Source organism: Megascapheus bottae, chromosome 12, assembly GCF_031878675.1.
Source record: "Megascapheus bottae isolate mThoBot1 chromosome 12, mThoBot2.hap1, whole genome shotgun sequence".
Taxonomy (NCBI): Eukaryota; Metazoa; Chordata; class Mammalia; order Rodentia; family Geomyidae; genus Megascapheus; species Megascapheus bottae.
In genome coordinates, this window is record NC_143520.1 from 15,683,392 (window position 1) to 15,706,962 (window position 23,571).

Below are 23,571 nucleotides of genomic sequence, written 5' to 3' on the forward strand. Positions count from 1 at the left end.
CTTTACCAATAGGATTTTTTTCTTCCAGGGACAGGCTTTAATTAAGCAAATGGCTTGTACTTTAGTCACTCTGAGGAAAAATAAATAAGAAAGAAAGAAAAAAAGAAAAGAAAAAGGCAAAAAAAAAAGGGAAAGAAAACCCTCAGCAAATACTGTTTAATCTGTAATCTGTCCTGTTTGCTTCATATAGATTGAGACTAAATGTCCATATCTTTGTTTGGCAAAGCAGTACAGACATTTTGTTGTTATCTTGGCAATTAGAAAACTGAATTTTTGATGTGATGTGTACACACAAGAAAATCCTTTATTCATAAATGCTATAATTTCCTCATCTGTCTAGGAGGAAATATTGGACTCTTTATGGAAAATGTAGGAGGTGGAAGTTATTTCTATTCCTTTGTATTGCTGTTTAATAGATATGTTAAAGAATGTGACAAGATTTTGGAACTAGTAGATATTTTATGCGTTTATGGACTACCTCACAGACATTGTGATTTTGTCAATGCGTAATTATCTTTCAGAATGTCCTATGTTCTGTAAGCTTTCTTTTAAGGGAGAATGTTCACATTACTGTTTCTACTATTATTCCTCAGAGTTTTGTTGATTAAATTCTCATCTCTGTAGAACTGGCTCTCTTTAGCTGTCAAGAGATCAATATTCCTATCACTGAGTCATTTTCATATGTTTGTATCAAATCTACAGTATTTGTTTAATATTTTCCTTTGGGTTTGCTGATACCTTCTCTGTGTCTTAAATCTTTTTGTTATCTGTAAAGTGTTGTTTAAATGCTTCATTTGAATTGCAAAGGGAAAAATGAATTCTAGCACACTCTAGCCATCAGGATAGGCACATAGTAAGCAAACAATGCCAAAATATTTATCTGAATTTAGCAGATTAATTTGGTAGTAAACCTGCAGATAAGAATTTTTGTGAACTGATTTACTGTTTTACTCTGTTTCCTTGACTTATGCTTGTGATTACCTGCTTTAGTCAGTGTGGAAGTTATATAGATTAAAATTCTGTAACCAATCTGTGTACTCCAAGACTAAAGTTACTCATCATTTCTAAGTGAATGTATAAGAAGGCAAATGAGTTAATGAATATATATATATATATATACATATATATATGGGTGTGTGTTTATACATTCAGCTAGAGTACTATCTATGTAGTATATATAATGCAGAATATATATTCTGGTTGTTTTCTCAGGGCACAATGTAATTTCTCACATCAGTAGATTCAAAAGCAATGTTGCATATAACTAATTTGGGATGAGGTGCTGATTGAAAATAAATTCACCAGTAATTATACTTTTTGTTTTTTGAAATAGTAATTACTTTGATCTCATAATGAGTTGTAATATTTTTAGTACGATAAATAACAGAGTAAGTAAAAATCAGCTGAGTATATTAATAACATTTTTTGGTCACCACATTTTTTGGTTAAGAGATACTGCTAAGTATATTAACATTTTTGTCATTTCCTTATTTCTGAGTAGTGTTAATAAAAAAGGTATTGAAGGGTTGTTTCTTATTTTCAGTATAACCTATAGTATAACCTATAGCAACAAGTCAGTTTCTGAAAATATACTGTCTTTTACCATGTTCATTAGACACTAAGACCTAGTTATTGACTGATAGTTTGGGCAGTTTCTGCAAGTCAAATTTTGTGAATGGTTTGATTAGAAAACACCAGTCACTTTAGCAAATTATTTTAATTGCACTATTTAAGTGATGTGAAATGATTTTCTAGCATAACTTCAACATGTTCATTGCTTTAAGGTGGAATTTATGAAATCATACTGTGAAATTTTGTCCCTTGCAGTAATTATATGACACTTTTACCCCCAATTTGTCAGGATTAATTGCTAACTAGTATTAGTATTTCTGAGAAACAAATAAAGCCTAGCTTAAACTCAGGGAAGCCCTTGCACAAATGCAGTGATCACATTATTATTATTATTATTATTTATTATTATTATTATTATTATTTTGTACTCTGCATTTAAAGTTCTTTTGTATTTTGTTTTGTTGGTCATGGGACTTGAACTCTGGGCCTGGTCACTGTCCCTGATCTCTTCAGCTCAAGGCTACCAGCATTGAGACACAGTGCCACTTTCAGTTTTCTGGGGGTTAATTGGAGATAAGAGTCTCATGATCTTTAGTACTGGCTTTGAACCACGATCCTCAGATCTCAGCCTCCTGAGTAGCTAGGATTATAGGCATGAGCTACCATGCCCATCTGTAATTCTTAACTAGTATTGCATTAATTACTTGGCAAATTACGGTAATTAATTTTTTTATTTAAATAACAAAATGCTACTCCCTACTCCCTCCCTGAGAGTTAAAATACAGGTCATCAGGTGTTTCTCCTCTCCATGTTCTCTTCCTCATCTTCTCCTCTTCATCATTTTCCTCTTTCTTCTATTCTGAACCCATTTTTCCTCCTTTGTTCTTTAATAAGAAAGCACACTGTGGAGTTTTTCTACAGTTTTTATGTATACTTTAAGTTGATTTATAAACCCTTTTGTATTGAAAATGTGAACTTAGATTTAGTAATGAATTAGTCTTTAGTTATGATTCCACAGTATAGATAAACATCTTGTGTTTGAGTTTTAGTTTAACCTTGGTAGTTTCTCTAAAATTCCATTTAGAATGAATCATTGGCTCTTATTCTAAAAATAGAGAAAGAATGTGATGACTTGCTTCTGACCATGTGTTGATGGTGTGTGCTTTGAAATTAAAGACCAGAGAGCAAAATCACTTTCACTAGATCCACCCTTCTCTTTCTCTTATCCTTTATCCTCAATCAAATTCCTTTTTAATTACTATAAATATTCCTCCCTAAAGATTGTCTCCTAGTAAAGAATTGCATGAACATTTCCATGAAGATACTGTTACAAAAATAATAAAGAGAATATGTGATGCTTTCTAGCATGGCTTTCCCAGATCCCCACTATCTCACATCTTTCACTGACCTGTTGATCCTGGAAAGCAACTCAAATGTGTTGAGCTTTTATGTCTTTGGGTGAAAAATTTACTTCCTTATCTTTGCATTTATGAAACAATGTTTGATTGTCCACATGCTGTATTTATAGTAGGAGGATCTGACTTCATGGGGAAAGTTTATACTTTCTTGGGCATATTGTACAGCCCTTGATAGTATGCAAATGACTTGGGAGATGGAGTTATACAATTGTTTTATCTATCTTTTCCACATACCATATTTTCTAATGCTACCATGCTTCAGATTTCTCACTTCATTCTACCTCAACCCAGTAGGCTAGTGACGGTGAGCATCTTCATAGTCTCTAGTCCAGGTGAGGGAGATTCTACTGAACCAGATAGTTTTCTTAGAAGACATTTCTTAAAATGATAAAAATCAGTAACAAATGAATCTAGCTAATGCATGCACATATCACTAACAGGAATTACCATCCTGTTTCCTATTTGCATTGTCATATGTGGTAAGAGATACACAGGACTTTTAACATGGACTTAGATCTATATTTTTCAACCTGTGATGATTTCTTGTTAAAAGGAACATTTTTAAAATACTATCTCCATAAGACCATAGAACACACAAAAAAACTTAAACATGCATGAAACAGAGGTAAATATTTGCCACATGATGAATATCACAGTAAAAAATTATACTTTATGTTAAGTTCTTTTTCTCCTTTAATTCTTTACCTAGATTTAATTTTCTAAATAATGCTAGGAAATACATAAGAAGTGTAAATACTTAGAAAAAAATATTTAAGGTAAGTTCTACAAGATAATTAATACAAACAGTAATTTACTAGTAATAGTAATTGCAAATAAAATAGATGATTTTGGCAAGAAAATAGAATATTGTGTTTTGCATTTGAGCAGTGATCAAGATTTTCCTCTTTTTTTTCTGCTTGAAATGTTAGTTATTTCTGAAATCACATTGTTGAAGAAGCTTACATTAGCATGTTGGAATTCATACCCCTGGACAGGATCTGCAGGAGAACGTTTTTCTTGTAAAAATTCATTTTAATGTATTAACATTTATATGCCATTAAGATTATCTCATGTAGAAGGAGACCCATTTACCATAATTTTTGTAGATAAAGATTAAATCATGAACATTTTAGCAATGGTATACTGTTCAATAAAATTAGAAAGTTATAACATCTGCTCTTTTGGCCTTTCCTAGATGTATTGAACAAAAATTTAAGCGCTGCCCTCCTCTGCCTACCACCAGTGTCATAATTGTTTTTCACAATGAGGCATGGTCCACGCTGCTTAGGACTGTGCACAGCGTACTCTATTCTTCACCTGCAATACTGCTGAAGGAAATCATTTTGGTGGATGATGCTAGTGTAGATGGTAAGAAAGTACATGTGAATTATTAGATTATTTCCAGATTAATGTGGTAGTTAAAAGTCTGCTTGGTTATATCACGCTCTCTGTACACCTTGTCAGAATTTGCATATAATAGTTTGGATGCAACAGATGTGGCAGCACATTCCTATAATACCAGCATTGAGGATGTGGAGGCAGAATGATCATCAAATGGGAGTCTAGCCTCAACTACCTAGCAAGATGCCATTTGGCTAGAAATAGCTTGATATGTACGGGTGAAAGTAAAATCCAAGGATGCCCATGTTCAAATGTATTGTGCTTTAGAAAAGTGTGAAATTCCATTGTCTATAACTATAACTTTCTCTGCCTGTTCCGAGGCTCAGTGGTGAAGAGCCTGATCTATAGCCTGAAGACAAGCTGCTTTGGCTTGCATCCTGGCACAGAATTTGGTCATGTTCTTTAGTCACTCTGCTTTACGAGCTGTATTGATAATTTACCATTTAATAGAACTTATTTTAAGATGCAAATTATCTTATAAGTCACTAAATATGAAGAAACTCTACAATTAAATCAGTGTGTCATCGATTATTTAAAAACATCCAATGGTGGGCTGAGAGTTTGGCCTAGTGTTAGAGTGCTTGTCTAACATGCATGAAGATCTGGGTTCAATTCCTCCATACCACATACACAGAAAAAGCCAAAAGTGGTACTGTGGCTCAAATGGTCGAGTGCTAGCCTTGAGGAAAGCCCAAGGACAATGCTCAGGCCCTGAGTTCAAGCCCCAGGACTGGCAAAAAAAAAATCCAATTGTGCAGCCCAAAATTTAGTAAATATTAAAATGGTATAAAACTCACAAGGTGGTTTGGAAAAACCAATGATTTAATATAAATAATACCAATTATGTGTTAAAACATGCAGATAAGCAGTTAAAACCAGAAAAGAATCACTGTATTATTTTTATTTAGACTTTGATTTTTTTCTTCTTATTGCCATGCTAAGGGTTGAGCCCAGGATTTCATGCATGCTAGACAAGCATCCCATTACTATTGTGTATGATATACAGAGATTGACACAAAAATATTGTACTAATTTTTTAAATATTCACGAATTATTCTCAAAGTTAGCAGAATTCCTTAATGTATTTAAACTTAATAGGGTATGTGAGATACCAAGTTACACTTTTTTTTATGTTCTTTTTTTTATTGTATTTAATAAAAGGGTAACATGATATTTGCCGGATAGAAGGTGCATTAATTCACATACATTGTTACACTTTTTAACCTGGGATCACAAGGCTACTCTTAACAACTGCTCTGATTTTCTAAATTGCAAGTACGAAACAGATGACTTTCAATCATTGTAAAATTTATTCCCAAATGAATGAACTCAAGATTGGAACCAGATTCCCAGAAGCCCACTTACAGCCCCAGCACTGCTTAGCTATCACTTCATATATAACATGGAAAGAACATATTTTTACCAAATCCAGAACAATATTGGTTGTTATATACAGTGTTTCTTTATGTACATGAGCAGAGAAGAATTGAGTCTGTTAGGTGATCCATTGTAGGATGTATCCAGATTCCAGACATGCTAATAAGTTAATGGAAAATGAGTATTTTAACCTGATATGTGTTGTCATTGGTAAGTTCAACCACTTGAGTCACAGCCTTTTTTGACTAATTGGAAGAAAAGAGTCACAGGGGACTTTCCTGCCCAGGCTGGCTTTGAACCATGATTCTCAGGCCTCAGCCTTTTGAGTACCTCAAATTACAGGCCCACCATTGTTGGGCAAAAAGTGAAAGTAGAGCTATTGCTCAAGTGGTAAAGTACTATCCTTTAAGCAAACAAGCTCAGAAACAGCGCTGCAGGGTCAATGGGTGCATAAACACACACACACACACACAAATTGCACTAAAACTAAAGACAATCAGAATGGACAGTTATTCACTTTTTCACAGTTTTCCTGTTTAATCATTTTCATTTTGTTAATTTCCTTCTATAACCATAAAATATGCTTATCTAATTATGTCAAAGAGGTCCTGTTTTAAACTCTGACCTTTATATATCTTATTGTTTTTTACCCCATTTGTTATACTTTCAAAGACAGAATGTGTGTTGGGGAAAAGGGTTGTCCATACCAGGGCTTGAACTCATCTCCTGGGCACTCTCCCTTAGCATTTTTGCTTATGGATAGTACTCTTATCACTTGAGGCAAAGCTCCAATTCTGGCCTTCTGTATTTAGTTGAGGATAAAAATCTCATGGATTTTTCTGTCCGGGTAGGCCTCTAATCTTGTTCCTCAGATCTAAAATTCCTAAGTAGCTAGGATTACACATGTGAGCCACTGGCATGTGCTCAAAGCATTATTATTAATGGTGGATTAACATATTTTACTTATTCATATTATATGTAAATCACATTATTTTATGTTCGTTTTCAATAGAAAAGGAGAAGTAAGACTTCTCTAAGGATCTGCGTATTTTTTTTCTAACTCTTTATCTTACTTGACAATAGACTTGGAAACTTTTGATTTCTTTTGTGAGATTCTCACATTACAGCCCAAGCTGGCCTATTATGGCTCTCCTCCAGTCTTTGAGACTGCATACTGGGATTGTCAACATACTGGGATTGCAGGTGTGTGCCACCATGCCTGGCCATGGGAACTGTTTCCTTAGTAAAGCTGTCCTTTTAAACTGTTGCAGCCTGTTGAATCAAAGAGCTATTCAGGTAGCTATTTGCCATAAAGGAAACTGTGAGGTAGATATAATTCCCAACTCCAATTTATTTAAGAAGAAAGCAGCTTAAATATGTAGTCATGTGGCTACAAAACAGCTGATACATTGTGCCTGTATTCTCACAAAGTAGTATGTCTTAGTATTACCATTTTATAGATAAGAAGAGCAGCACAGGGAAGCACACTGACAATAATGGTACATCAATGGAGTGCCATATATCCCATCTCATGTGGCTTTGTGTGCTTACCATTCTAAAAGAGCAATGGGGATAGAAACAAACTTTGAGGGAAGACGTAGACTTGTAAACTACTAAGAACTTTTACCTGTAAGGTTTTTTGTAAAAATAAGTTTTAATAAACTAAAGCAATGAAAAGGTGTATTGACAGAACACAAAGTATCTTCATTTAAAAAACAATCCCATACAGTTTGTGAAACTTTACATAACTTTTTTTTTTAGATTTTATTAGAATTCATTTTTTATACCATATTTCAGATGTCACCATTAACAAATAAGTATTCAAGAATGGAATCCCTATATGCAATCACTGGCACATAAACTTAAGAACAAAACTGAGAGAGGCCAGGAATATGGCCTAGTGGTAGAGTGCTTGCCTAGCATGCACAAAGGCCCAGGTTCGATTCCTCGGTACCACACACATAGAGAAAAGCCAGAAGTGGTGCTGAGGCTCAAGTGGTAGAGATCTAGCCTTGAGAAAGTCTAAGGACAGAGTTTAAACCCCGAGCTCAAGCCCAGGACTAGAAAAAAAAATTAAGCTGAGAGTTTATATGTCATAGATACATATCAGTCTATATAACATATCTATAGAGTATATATCCCTTCATAGATTTTTATGCCTATGTAATTATACTTATCTCTCCAAGATCATGTCAATGTCCTTGAATACCTGAATATTGAGGCATTGCTCTTGTATTGTTTGGATCTAATATCCACGTATCAAGAAGACCATCTACCTTTTGTTCCTTTGGTCTTATCTCACTCAACATGATTCGCTCTAATTTCACCCACTTTTAGTGAATGTCATTATTTTATCTCATCTGGTGGCTATGCAGAATTCCATTGCATACATATATATATATATATATATATATATACACAGACCCACATACATATATATATCACATTATTTGTATCCATTCATCTGTAGTAGGGCATCTGGGTTGTTTCCATCATTTGGTTATTGTGAATAGTGCAGCAATGAACATGGCTGTTCAGGTGTCCTTATCATATCTTGGGTTATGATGCCCAGGAGTGGTATGGCTGGGTCATACAGAAGATCTGTTTTTAGTTTTTTGAGAAACCTCCAAACTGCCTTCCAGAGTGGTTATACTAGTTTACATTCCCACCAGCAATGCAGCAGGGTTCCTCTTTCTCCACATCCCTGCCACCATTTGTCATTGTCTGAGTTCAGAATATTGACCATTCTGATTGGGGTAAGATGGTATCTTTGGGTTTTTATTTGCATTACCCTTATGACCATTGATGATGAGCATTTTCTCATATGTTGTTTTGCCATTATAACCTCTTCTTTTGATAGGTCTCTCTTTAGATCCCTTGCCCATTTAGTGATTGATTTGTTGGGTTTGGTTGGAGGGGGATTAGTTTCTTGAGTTCCTTTTAGATATTGGATATTAAACATTTGTCTGATGGATTATTGTAAATATGTTTTCCCAGTTGGTTAGCTGTCTTTCTACTTTAGTAGCTATGTCTTTGTGCAGAAACTTTTTATTTTTAGGTAGTTCCATTTCTCGAGTCTTTCTCCAATCTGTTGTGTCCCTGGGACTCTGTTCAAGAAGTTTTTGCCTGTGCCCATGAGTTCCAGTGTCTTTCCTACTCTGTCATATAGCAGTTTCAGGATTTCAGGTCTGATATTGAGATCTTTGATACATTTTGAGTTAATGTTTATGCATGGTAACAAGTAAAACATCTTAAAGGAGAAGATTTTATGATAACATTGTGCATCTTTAAAAGAATAATTTCTGAGGTCTTAGGAGATGTTGAAAAATTAAGAATATTTCCCAAAGACACTAGTTTTTAGACATTTTTTATTACAATTTGTTTCTGGCACCTTACCTCCCCTAAGAGTGCTTTAAATGATTAATTCTTCAATGTGAATTACTGGTGAACAAAACAAAACGAAACAAAAAACCAAACAAACTTACCCACAAATGCTAGATAGAGCCAAAACGCAGCTTCACTTCATTGTAAAGCATGGTAGAAGCAAAAATTCTACTCTAGTGCATTATTGATTTTCTACAGAGATTTCCAAATTTATTGGAGGATCAGGGCTCAAAGAAGCCATTTAAACTTCACTATATACTCAGAAAAAAATTGGAGACTTTAACAATGAGCTGGAGTGTGTGTGTGGAGAGGGGAGATGGTATACACCTGTCATCCCAGCATTCAGCATGACAATACAGAAAGATGGCAAGTTGTCAAAGCCAGCCTAGGATACTTTGTGGGTATCAGGCTAGCCAGGGCTACCTAGCAAGACCACATTTGTAAGCAAACAAATAGTTCAAGGGCAAGACATAGGTTTTAGAAATTGTTCTGCGGTGACTCATACCTGTAATCCTAGCTACTCAGGAGGCTGAGATTTGAGGATCCAGGTTCAAAGCAAGCCTGGGCATTCAAAAGGACCTGAGACTCTTTATCTCCAGTTAAGCTCTAGAAAATGGGAAATGGGGCTTAGCTCAAGGTAAGGACAGAGTAGCCTTGAGCTGAAGAGCTCAGGGACAGCACCCAGGCTGAGTTCAAGCCCTGTGACACACACACAAAAGAGAGTGAGAGAGAGACAGAGAGAAAGAAAGAAAAAGAAAAAAAGAAATTGTTCTAAAATATGAACTTGATTTGATAAATGGATTTTTCTTATTTGCCAACTCAATTTTTGCTTATTATCATCCAAATTAGAATATTGAATATATTAAAGCATATATCTATCACTATAGTTTTGCTTATTTTAACCACCTGTGAGTCAGGAGGTTACTTCCATATTTTTTTTAATCATTCAACCTTCTTTATTAGTATCTAATGAATTGATCTCCCTTAATTTCAAAAGTAGAGTTTTGTTTTTTTTTCCTTTATTACCGTTGATTTTTACATCATATTTTAAATGACAGGTTTAACAAATGAATGTTCAAGAAGGGAATCTCTATTTACAATCACTGGGACTTAGTATTTAGAACTTAATCAAAGTTAGGCTAAGAGTTTGTATGTCATAGAAACATATTAATTTTAGAAAATAAAGCATTATGTCTATGGAGTCATAGGTTTTTATATCTATATAGTTATGTTTATATCTCCATTACCATGTCCATAGCTTTGGGTGTGCAGTTATTGAGTCCTCGCTCTTGTACTCTTTGGGTTTAATACCACATATTAAGGATACCATGCACCTTTTGTTCCTTAGATCTTGACTTGTCTCACTCAACATGATTCGCTCTAGATTCATCCACTTCTCTGCGAATGCCATTATCTTGTCTGTTGGCTATGTAGAATTCCATTGTGTATATATACCACATTTTCTGTATCCATTCATCTGCAGTAGGGCATCTGGGTTGTTTCCATCACCTGGCTATTGTGAATAGTGCAGAGATGAACATAGCTGAGCAGGTGTCCTTATCATATCTTGGGTTATGATGTTCAGGATAGATGCCCAGAAGTGGTATGGTGGGATCATAGGGAAGGTCTATTTTCAGTTATTTAAGAAACCTCCACACTGCTTTCCAGAGTGGCTGAACTAGTTTACAATCCCACCAGCAGTGTAGTAGGGTTCCTTTTTCTCCACAATCCCGCCAGCAACTGTCATTGTCTGAGTTCAAAATCTTGGCCATTCTTGTTGGGGTAAGGTGGTATCTTACGGTTGTTTTTATTTGCATTTCTTTTATGACCATAGATGATGAACATTTTCTCATATGCTTTTCTGCCATTTTAATCTCTTCTTCTGATAAGTCTCTCTTTAGTTCCCTTGCCCATTTAGTGAATGGTTTATTGGGTTTGGGGGGGGGATTAATTTCCTGAGTTCCCTGTAGATACTGGATATTAAGCATTTGTCAGATGTATTATTGGTGAATATCTTTTACTAGTTGGTTGGCTGTCTCTCTACTTTTGCTACTATGTTTTTATCTGTACAGAAACTTTTTATTTTTAGGTAGTCCCATTTATTGAGTCTCTCTCCAATCTGTTGTGACCCTGGGATTCTGTTCAGGAATCATTTGCCTGGGCCTATGTTCCAGTGTCTCTCCTACTCCATCATGTAGCAGTTTCACGGTTTCCGGTCTGACATTGAGGTCTTTGATCCACTTTGAGTTAATGCTTGTGCATTGCGAAACGTTAGTGTCAATTTTTAGTTTTTTGCATGTGGCTGCCCAGTTTTGCCAGCACCAATAACTGAATAGACTGTGTTTGTTCCACTATATATCTTTGGCTCCTTTGTCAAATACAAGTTGCCTATAGGTATGTGGTTCTATTTCTGGGTCTTCTATTCTGTTCTACTGTTCTTCTGGTCTGTTTTTGTGCCAATACCAAGCGGTTTTTGTTATTATGGCTCTATAGTAGAGTTTGAAGTCTGGTATTGTAATACCTCCAGCATTGCTCTTTTTGCCTAGAATTGTTTTGACTATTCTAGGTCTTTTCTTGTTCCATATGAACCTTTGGATTGTATCTTCTATTTCTATAGAGAATGTCTTTGGGATTTTGATGGGGATTGCAATGAAATTGTATGTCAATTTTGGCAGTATAGCCATCCATTTTCACTATGTTGGTTCTCCCTCGCCATGAGCATGGGATATCTTTCAATTTCCTAGTGTCCTCTTTAATTTCTTTCATTAGGCTTTTATAGTTTTCATTAAATAATTCCTTTACATCTTTGGTTAAGTTAATTCCTAAGTATTTTATTCTTTTGGGGGCTATTGAGAATGGGATCATTTTCTTGATTTGGCCTTCTGTTTGTGTATTGTTGGTGTACAAGAAGGCTACTGACTTCTGAAGGTTAATTTTGTATCCTGCCACTTTGCTAAAGTAGTTTATTAATTCTAGAAGTTTGGGAGTGGAGTTTGTTGGGTCACTCAAGTAGGATCATGTCATCTGCGAATAGGAATAGTTTAATTTCTTCTTTCCCTATGTGGATCCCTTTGATGTCCTTTTCGTGCCTTATTGCTCTGGCTAAGGGTTCCAGCATTACATTGAAGAGAAGTGGAGAGAGTGGGCATCCCTGTCTAGGTCCTGATTTTAAGGCAAATGGTTCCAGTCTTTCACCATTTAGTATAATAATGGCTCTAGGTTTTTCATATATGGCTTTAACTATTTTAAGGAATGTACCTCTTATTCCTATTTTTTCTAGTGCTTTCAACATGAATGGATATTGTATTTTGTCAAATGCCTTCTCCGCGTCCAGAGAAATTATCATATGATTCTTATCTTTAACTCTATTACATTGATTGATTTGCAAATGTTAAACCAGCCTTGCATCTGTGGGATGAAGCCTACTTGATCATAGTGTATGATTTTTTAAATTTGTTTCTGGATTCTGTTGGCTAATATTTTATTGAGGAGTTGTGCATCTGTGTTCATTAGAGAGATAGGTCTGTAGTTTTCTTTTTTTGTTGGGTCTTTCCCTGGTTTGGGGATGAGAATAATATTAGCTTCATAAAATGAGTTTGGTATTGCTACTTCTGTTTCTATTTCTCAGAAGAGTTTCAAGAGTATAGGTGTTATTTCATCTTTAAACATCTTGTAGAATTCCGCAGTGAAACCGTCTGGACCTGGTCTCTTTTTGGTTGGCATTTCCCTGATTGCTTCCACAATTTCATTGTAGGAGATTGGTTCGTTCAATTTGTTTACCTCATCGTTGTTCAGTGTGGGTAGCCTATATTTATTTAAGAAATCATCCATTTCCACTAGATTTTCTTGTTTCTTTGAATATAGGCCCTGGTCGTCTGCCTGTCAGTCTCCAGTCAGTGGCCTGGGGGAAGGGGCTGTTGAGGGAAGGGACAGGATTCTAAATTCCTTGCCCCCCTGCACTTGCCAGTCTTTCTCGGGTGGGGTGGAGGGGTCTGAGTTAAGTTCTATAGCTCGCCACCAGCTCTGCTATCCGGATGGGTTTGGAGACTCACTGGGCTACCCACTGGGCTACCCGCTGTGCTACTCACTCCTCTGCCTTTGTCTGTGGGCTGCTCCATGGTGTTAGAGAATCAATCACTCCCCTTGGATCTCAGCCGCTGCCTGTGTTCCGCATCTGGGTTCCACTGCTTGCTGCTTCCTGTGTCTGGCTTCTGCAGCTTACTGGCCTGGTCTATGCTGGTTTCTGTGGCAGTCCGGGCAGGGCCTGGCACCCTCCACTGCAGCTTTCCTGGCTTGGAGCCAGTGGTGAGGGGTAGAGGAGGGGTCCTCGGGTTTCGAATTCTTTGAGAAAGTTGGATGTAAGCTTTATCTGGATTTCTTTTCCAGTTTGAGTCCTTCTCCGTTGCTTCTTGAGTTTGTTCTACTTCCATATTTTTAAGGGACATAAATCTGTAGTCTCTATAGCTTTAAATAATTTTCTGTTGATATTTAACAGTGTACTCAAAGTGTTGTCTCCGTGGCTTTCCTATTGCTTTCTTTTTTTTTTTTTTTGACATTTTGGTCTTAAATTATTTTGATCACTACCCAAATATACAATTTTTTTTGCCAGTCTGGAGGTTTGAACTAGGGCCTGAACACTCTCCTTGGGCTTTCCCAGGGCTAGCACTCTATCACTGGAGCCACAGTACCATTTCTGGCTTTTTCTATGTATCTGGTACTGAGGAATCGAACAGAGCTCTTTGTGCAAGCTAGGCAAGCACTCTACCACTACGCCATACTCCTAGCCCCATACAATGCTTTTGATGGTAGTTGCCATGCTGTCATTACATTAAGATATCTAGACTTAAATACCATCTTGAAAAAATTGTTGAATAGCTATCTGAACAAAATTCCATTTCTATCCTTCCTAGAAATCCTCTCTGTTTAAATCCCTCATTCCTTAAGCCCATGTTTATTGACATGAAGCACCTAAGATTAGCATGTACTATAATGGTATGTGTTGTAGCAATTACAATTTGGATATATATCTCTTTTCCCCATAATAACTTAAAATAAATATTTTCCTCCCACTGTGGAATATATTAATGACTCAGCACTTTGGAGAGATACACACTGTATGATTTCATTAACTCTTAGGATAGACAGGAAGATAAGTTTAGGAAGAGTTAACCCTGATTTTCTTTCTTACAGAGTACTTACATGAAAAGCTTGAGGAATATATAAAACAATTTGCTATAGTCAAAATAGTCAGACAAAAAGAAAGGAAAGGTCTGATCACTGCACGGCTGCTAGGGGCAGCAGTAGCAACAGCTGAAACACTCACATTCTTAGATGCCCACTGTAAGTATGCAACAGTAAGTCATCCAACCTTCCCTCCCTGTCCCCGTAATGTAAAATTAATCCATAGTCCCATCTATATATCTATTCAACAAAAAATGAGTTTATTGTAATTTTTCTATAACCTGCTAGCCCTGAACAGCTAAAGAAAAATCCCTCTGTGTCCTAATGCATATATATTTTTTTCAATGAATTAATAGTTCTGGTTTTCCTCAGGTGAGTGTTTCTATGGTTGGTTAGAACCTTTGCTGGCTAGAATAGCGGAGAACTACACAGCCGTTGTGAGTCCAGATATTGCATCTATAGATCTGAACACATTTGAATTCAATAAGCCTTCTCCATATGGAAGTAACCACAACCGCGGGAACTTTGACTGGAGCCTTTCTTTTGGCTGGGAATCACTTCCTGATCATGAGAGGCAAAGAAGGAAAGACGAAACCTACCCAATCAAGTAAGCCAAATGACTCTTAGTCTTCATTCATGCCACAATACTGTGTGCTGAATATGTGTTCTGTTTTTGCAGTGGTTCTCTCTTTGGTAATTCTTACAAAGACAAGAAAAAAATGTATATTCTATATAGATAAACTAGGAAAGTAATTAGATACCTGGGCATGTTATGGTCAAATTGGAACTAGAATTAGGTGGGCCTGTAAATCTTCATAAATCATTACTTAATAACAACAGATGCTGGAGGGGATGTGGCCAGGAGGGATCACTACTACACTGTTGGTGGGAGTGCAGACTCGTTCAACCACTATGGAAAGCAGTATGGCAGTGACTCAAAAGGCTAAAAATAGAGTTCCCCTATGACCCAGCAATTCCACTACTTGGCATTTACCCAACCATCCAAAATTTAGGGCATACTAAATCCACTAGCACAATAATGTTCATTGCAGCATTATTCACCATAGCAAAAATATGGAACCAACCTAGCTGTCCCTCAGTTGATGAGTGGATCAACAAGTTGTGGTATTTGTACACAATGGAATTCTATGCTGCTGTCAGAAAAAAAATGACATCGACCCATTTGTTAGGAAATGGAAAGTCTTAGAAAAAATCATATTAAGTGAAGTAATCCAGACTCAAAGGAACTTAGGCTCCATGGTTTCCCTCATTTGTCATAATCAGTAGAAACCTTGGGCTCTACTAGCAGAGATTTGCAATAGAGCAAAACCTTGATACATAAGGCCATATAGTATGAAGCTAATTGAAAGGATCTCCAGGATATTGAAACAAAAGCCATATAATGAATGATTGTTGTCCTTAATGTACTGTTATCTCTCATCTCTTTTGCTGTCCCTTAGTTATCTCATATTGTTACAGTATCTCACTTTGTTATCTGATATATTGGATTTATTTGTATTTGGTTACTTGAAATTGGATAGGGAAGGGGGGAAAACCAAGATGGGGGGTGGGGGAGGGTAATGGGGACCAAGACATGTGAAAGGGTATCAATATATGTGAATTAATGCACCTTCTATCTGGCAAATATCATGTAACCCTTTTATTAATTACAATACAAAATATATATAAAAAGAATCATAAAGCATAGTTAAAAACAATCTGAAAGAGGACACATAAGTTACCTATTTATCCCAAAGCATTAGCTTCCAAGCTTCCAATATGGCATTTTAAAGTGTTTTAAACTAATCTTAAAAAAATTGTTACAATATCTTGTTAGCATGGAAAGTTGATGTAGTTCTTTAAGCTATTTTATCTTGTTTAGTTATTATAACTGTTTGACAATGGATTGTTTTTCAGAACACCCACTTTTGCAGGAGGACTTTTTTCCATATCAAAAGAATATTTTGAACATATTGGAAGTTATGATGAAGAAATGGAAATTTGGGGAGGTGAAAACATAGAAATGTCATTCAGAGTAAGTTTTGGTGATAAATATAGCACACTTGGTAAATAATGTGTTGCAGAGTTCTAATTGCTACTATCAATCATTCTAGATATATACTGTTTTGTTGTGCTGTCTAAACTTTAGTTTCTGGAAAATTTGGAAATAAAAATGGATCTTTTCAAATTGTAATGATGTATTCATTCATCCTGGTCAGTCAATAACAACAATTAATAGACTTGTAGCTACTGAATTCCAGCCAAGACAAATATTATTAACCCTGATACTTCAGGAAATAAATTTCTTATCAAGGCAATCATTATGGAATCATTTTTAAAGGACATTGGACTTAACTGATTGGATGAAATAAGTTGTATGAGAACAAAGGCTCCAGATAATCTCTACAGGTTTACTATTTGTTTATTTTTGTTATAATTTTATCCCTTAGAATTTTTATCCTTCAGTGTACAATGTAGTAACAAAAATAAACTAAGAGTTAGAAGATTGTAATTTTTGCCCTGGTTCCAGTAAACATTGGCAATAATTATCTTAACCAGATTTGAACTACTTAAGGGCCGGGGTCTTGATTTATTCACTCCAGTATTCCTAGCTCCTAACACATGTTGAATTTCAAGTGTAGTTTCTTGAATAAAATATACCATTGGCCAAGTGCTGTGGCCCATACCTATAATCCAAGGTACTCAGGAGGCTGAGATCTGAGGATCATGATTCAAAGCCAGCCCAGGCACTAAAAAGTCTGTGAGACTCTGATCTCCAATTAATCACAAAAAAAACAGAAGTGGCACTGTGGCTCAAGGGGTGGGGTAGTAGCCTTGAGCTGAAAAGCTCAGGGACAGGGCCAAGGCCCAGAGTTCAAGCCTCAAGACCACCAACAAAATGAAAAAAGAAAAGAAAAGAAAGAAAGAAAGACATGTTATTGATGTTTCTCATTTAGTTAAAGAAGAAAAAACGAATTCAGTTGACTACCTATCCAAATAGTAGCATATACTACTAATCATAACTTCCTTTCAGACTTTTGTTTAGTGATTATTTATGGCCGAACAATTTGTTAACACATTTAAATGAGAAGGTGTCCGTTTTACAATTAGATCAAATGAGTATTTAAACTTTGTAAACAGGCATGCATTTTTTAGTAATGTTCAACTTTTGAAGTTAATAGATTGCAAATTGGTAATAATGGCTATCTGAATTTTTTTAAATACCAAGTTGAGCACATAAGACAGAGAATCTGACTTCACTTATATCTAGACTGTTCATTTATTCCTTAAAAGAGGTGGATTAAGTGAAGTGACCATGTACGTTGCATAAGGTGTAAGTAATGGTCCTCTATGTATAGAAGTCTTGCATAGTAATTTGCAAAAGAAGAAATCTTGGAACTTATATTTATGAAAGATCTAAAATACTTTGTTAACTTTGTACATGTTTGCTGTAGCTTTCTGAATCTTTATAACATGATAAAGTCATGCTTTAAATCTACAGAACTGCAGTTGAACTGGCAGGGAACAAGGGACTGATTATAAATACATTGATATAGTACATTTCTTCTTTATATTTTATTTGATTAATATCTTAAAGGTGAACTTAAAAGCAGCATTTTGTTTTCCCAGAAATACTGTAAATTTAAACAAATATCATTAATTGTCAGGTTTGGCAGTGTGGTGGGCAGTTGGAGATTATGCCTTGCTCTGTTGTTGGACATGTTTTTCGCAGCAAAAGCCCTCATACCTTTCCAAAAGGCACTCAGGTGATTGCTCGCAACCAAGTTCGCCTTGCAGAAGTCTGGATGGATGACTACAAGGAAATATTTTACAGAAGAAACACAGATGCTGCAAAAATTGTTAAGCAAGTAAGTTAGAGCTAAATTATTAACTTACTATTAGAAAGTGTACCAAGTTCACATCTCCTTTTGCTTGAGTCACCTAAAATACAGAACATTTAAATATTTACTTTTAAAGAAAAGGTTGCTGTTGTTTGTTAACTCTTAAAATGATAACTTAATGGCTGCCCGTACTCTCCCTTGAGAGGAAAAGTCAGCAACCTTTTAAGAATTAAACTTTCCATTTGACCTGTGCCTTTCTGTGTGAAATATATTTTGTATGACTTTTTTTAAACACTTAGGGTTAAAATAAAGTAGAACTGCTCACTTTTTGTATATACTTGCATTATCTTTAGTTTAATGAAGGAGTTGCCAATTAACAAAGCGGTTTATGAGTATAATGTGTCTTGATCGGTGTCATTCCTTTGAACATTCTCACCCATTCTTCTTCACTCAGCTTATTTTATAAGATATGCACACAATTCTTAACTGCTTTCTTCCCCATTTCTTCTCTTGTCTACCCTATTCCCTTGACCCCACACCATCCTTTTCAAGTACCTGCTTCCTTGTGCTTTATTTTGCTGAACTTGGACTTTGCCTTCAGGAGTTACATTATTTGTATTTACTTATAAGTTTATAAGCTAAATCCAGCCTCCGTATATAATGAAAAAAACATGCATCATTTGTCTCTCTGGACATGACTTACTTCATGTAACATAATTTGTTCCTGGCCTTCGCATTTCTTTACAAAACGTATGATATCATTGCTTTTGTTGTTGTTGTTTTTTGCCAGTTCTGGGATTGAGTTCAGGGCCTGAGCACTGTCCTTGGACTTTTTCAAGGCAAGAACTCTACCACTTGAGCCTCAACACCATTTCCAGCTTTTTTTCTATGTATGTAGTACCGAGGAATTGAACCTGGGTCTTCATGCATACTAGGCAAGCACTCTACCACTAGGCCAAACTCCCAGCCCCTCATTCTTTCTTTTTTTAAAAAAATATTTTATTATAAATATGATATGCAGAGGGGTTATAGTTGCATAAGTAAGGCACTGAGTACTTTTCTTTTCGGGCAGTATTACCCCTCCCTTGTTTTCTCCCACTTCCCTCCCCCACTTCCCCTTCCTCCAAGCTGTAAAGTTCATTTTCAACACAGTGTCTAGTGAGTATTGTTGTTGTATTGGTTCATCCTTTGTCTCACCATTTCTGTGACTCCCCTTCCCTTCCCCAAATCAGATAAACTTATGTACAAAACAAAGGGTACTGAAATCAGAAACAGTGACAAGGGGGATTGAACCAAAGGAGAGAAAAAGAAAAGACAAAAGAAATAACTGCAAACAGTATACTAAAAAGAGAGAAAGAAAGAAAGAAAGAAAGAAAGAAAGAAAGAAAGAAAGAAAGAAAGAAAGGAAGGAAAAGAAAAATGCAACATTTTATCTGATCATGTGAACATAGCTATTGGATTATTGTGAACCTCTGCTAGGACTGTCCTGAGGATATACTAATGATAACAGATGAGGGATACCACGGAACCTATGTTTCTTTGGGTCTGGCTTACTTCACTTAATAAGATTTTTCCCATGTGTTTCCATTCTCTTACAAATGGGACAATGTCCTTCTTTCTGATGGAAGCCTAGAATTTGATCGCATATATATATATATATATATATATATATATATATATATCACTTTTTCTTGATCCATTCATGTACTGAGAGACATCTGGGTTGCTTCCATATCTTAGTTGGAGTAAATAATGCATATGGAAGCCTTTATGTTGCATATGAAAAACTAACAAAATAACAGCTTAAGAATGGGATTCACAAAGGCACAAAGCCTATATGCCTCTATATATTTATGTAAAATTATCTGTATATATATATGAACTCTAAGATATGGAAATGAGATGTGTTTTGATTGCTGTTTCAGTTTTCTTTTTGTATTATTTATTCATATGTCTGTCTTTGGTGGAGGGATCACAGAAATTGAGAAAAAGTGAAGCAGTGGCATTCACTGGATACTGTTTTGAAAGTAAACGATATAACTGATGCGTGGAGATGGAAAGAGTGTTCAGGAGAGAGTAAGGGAAGGGAAGATATGGTACAAAAGGAAATATACTCATTACCTGACTTATGTAGCTGTAACCCTTCAATAGATTGTCTTTATAATAACAATAAATAAAATATAAAAGAATGATCTTCAAGCCGAGTGCAGCTTGTAATCCTAGTTTCTCAGGAGGCTCAGATCTGAGGATCAAGGTTCAAAGCCAGCCTGGGCACAAAAGGACTTGAGACTCTTATTCCCAATTAACCTCTAGAAAACAGGAAATGGGGTTTGGCTCAATGGTAGGGCAGTAGCCTTGAGCTGAAGAGCTCAGGGATAGCACCCAGGCCAAGTTTTAGCCCCACAACTCCCCCTCCGCCAAAAAGGAATGGGCTTCATTGAATGTTGCCAACCTAAAGAATCTGATCTGTGAAAGCATTGGAGCTGACATAACAAAATACTTGCCTTGGTTGAACTCAGAAGCTTTTTTCATACGTTTGTTTATCAAACATAATTTGTCTTTAAAGATTTGCTTGTAAACAAAACATCTTTTTGGTTTAATCCTTTAAAAAATCATTTACCTTGTCCTTTAAATGAAAAGAAACTAAAATGCAGTTCACTCAAAATTGCCTCTTTCTAATCAAGACAGAGTTGGGAATATTATCATGAGAAATTTCCTGAATGGCAAAATAATCATTCTTCACTGTGCTGGGATTTTTTTCTTTGTTTTTGGCAGTACTGAAGTGTGAAGTCAGGGCCCTTCGCTTGCTATCCAGATGCTGTACCACCTGAGCAGTGTCACTAGTCTTCATTTGCTCTAGGCATTTTTCATAGCATTCCACATTTTTGCCTAGGTGGCCTCAGTATCTGATCCTCATACTTGTACTTCATGCCAGATGCATGCCCTCTCCTCCTGCTTATTGATTGAGGTGAGATTCCTTTAACTTTTTCCTCAGGCTGTCCTTAAAGCAATTCTCCCCATCTCCTTCTCCGAAGTCCTTTCTGTTACAGGTATGAATCCCACTGTCGGCTGTGCTAACTTTCAGTGGTTAACTGAGGATCAATTATGTGTTCATAGGTTTCTATAGGGAGCTTTGTCCTATGGGAGTTTTGTGGCACAAATAAAAAAATGAAATAGCATCTTATCAGCACGACTGTGTTACTTGAGTCTCTTAATCCAGTAGTGAACCGGCACTTCTGAATAGATGGTGAATATAACTAAACTGCTTTGTACATTTTGCCCTAGAATGTATTATTTATATCTAAATACTAGTAGCCTTTGAATTATTTTATGTTTTGATTAAGTATCCCTTCCCCATTTCTTCCTTTCTCATTTTCCTCTAGAAATCATTTGGTGACCTTTCAAAAAGATTTGAAATAAAAAAGCGCCTTCAGTGTAAAAGCTTTACATGGTATCTACACACTGTTTACCCAGAAGTATATGTACCAGATCTGAATCCTCTTATTTCGGGATACGTAAGTATTTCTTGTTCCTTTTCTTTGCTTTTTTATTTTTTTGGTTTTTTTTTTCCCCTGGGCTTGAGCTCAGGGCTTGAGCACTGTCCTTGGACTTTCTGAAGGCTAGCACTCTACCACTTGAGCCTCAGCACCACTTCTAGCTTTTTGCTATGTATGTGGGGTACCGAGGAATCGAACCCGGGTCTTCGTGCATGCTAGGCAAGCACTCTACCACTAGGCCAAACTCCCGGTCCCCCTTTTTTTTGCTTTTGATACATGCCTTGCCACCAATATTTTGTGTAGTTCAGGGAAATTTGCGGGAATATTTTTTTTTGCATTGTTGCTTTTGAGATTTATTAGTCTTAACATTCATTACTTTCCTGGTATTGACTATACATTACATAGTTTTAAATTGTTTTATAATTTTACTTTTTTTGGAAATTTAGATAAAAAGTGTTGGTCAGCCTCTCTGTCTGGACGTGGGAGAAAACAATCAAGGAGGCAAGCCACTGATTTTGTATTCGTGCCATGGACTTGGGGGAAACCAGGTGAGTGTGTCTGCAGCATAGAAACCCTCCCTTCTCCTTAGCAGGTGACTGACAACAAGTAAAATAAGCATGTTTCTCTGAAGCCCTGATTCAGCTATATACCCTGTTATACTGAAGAATGTTTAGACTGAGCTTGTCAATTGTCGAAGTTGTAAGGTATTTTGTTATTGTTTATATTCAAGCTCCAAAAATAATGTGAAGCTACTCACCCATTTAATAGAAAGGACAATGGGGAAAGTTTCAAAAATACTTTCTGTGTTTATGTGGTATTTGCACATTACTATTATCATGGTAACTTTATAAGATTTTATCTCATGACAATATTGAATTTCATTCAAATGCAAATTGCATTCACTATTAACACTAACTGAGCTGCATTTTTACTTCCTTTTGTGTGCCAAGGGTTTATATAAGTATCCTTTCTGTCCCCCCAGAAATGTATGTCTTTTCATTCTTGACTGATGGCATCTGGCTTATGGGCACTCTTTTACCAGTTAAGCCTCAAATGTCCAGGGTTAATATTCTAGCTCACTGTGCATAGACAATGAGATCAATATTAGATTTCCAGAGTTTCCTTTCCTTTCCTTTCCTTCTTTTCATAAGAAAAAACAGTTTTGGGTATAAAGAAAAGCAAAGCCTATCAGGGTACGATATGAGTGGTTTGGTGTAGGGGATGATTTTCCAGGATTCAAGAGGACCTGTCTGAAAACTTACCTTAGAGCAAAGGTCTAAGCGACAGAGACGGGAGCAGTGGCCCTGGAGAAGAGCATCCTAGAGGGGGCAGACATCCAGGCAGAGTCCCAGGAAAGATTCATGAACAGAGCAGAAAGTCCAGCAAGAGTGGTCCAGGCAAGGAGGGGTAGGAAATGAGTCACAGACTGTGATAAGGGACCTGGTCATGGAGGCCTGTGCAGGCCTCATTAAAGTACTTGGATTTAATTCTGAGTTTGACAGAAGCCATCTGAAGATTTTGATTGGGAGAATAATGCAGTCTGGTTTATGTTTGAAGGTGAATCTGGCTTTTGTTACCCTAACATGCCATTGATTACATTTTGGTTTATATCCTTTAAATTTTCAGAAAAATGCCACACTTCAACTACTTTGCAAATTATTATTCTTTGAGTGCTAACATGTTGAGGTATCATGTAATTAGAACATTTTTCTGGCCTCTCCTGTTTTGATCATGAAACAATTATTTTGTAGTTCATAATTTAATTATAGCCATTTTATGTTTGCAAAATAAGAACAATTATTTTGGTTATATGGTTAAATTGGCTGATATTCTGGGGCCAATAAAATGTAAGCAATTGTAATACTTAATATTTAGCTTCTTTCACTCTCTTCCAAGGTA

The 23,571-nt window shown here is 36.1% G+C and overlaps 1 protein-coding gene across 1 annotated transcript in view; it reads left to right on the forward strand.

Annotated features, from left to right (window-relative positions):
• Galnt3 (polypeptide N-acetylgalactosaminyltransferase 3) overlaps positions 1–23,571 on the forward strand; it is a 42,528-nt gene that overhangs the window by 12,072 nt on the left and 6,885 nt on the right. Inside the window, exons 3-9 of the mRNA XM_090342717.1 lie at positions 4,186–4,358; positions 14,343–14,492; positions 14,706–14,940; positions 16,251–16,368; positions 18,002–18,202; positions 21,559–21,690; positions 22,119–22,220. Of these exons, the coding sequence (XP_090198843.1) occupies positions 4,186–4,358; positions 14,343–14,492; positions 14,706–14,940; positions 16,251–16,368; positions 18,002–18,202; positions 21,559–21,690; positions 22,119–22,220 (1,111 nt within the window). The remainder of the gene's footprint in view (positions 1–4,185; positions 4,359–14,342; positions 14,493–14,705; positions 14,941–16,250; positions 16,369–18,001; positions 18,203–21,558; positions 21,691–22,118; positions 22,221–23,571) is intronic.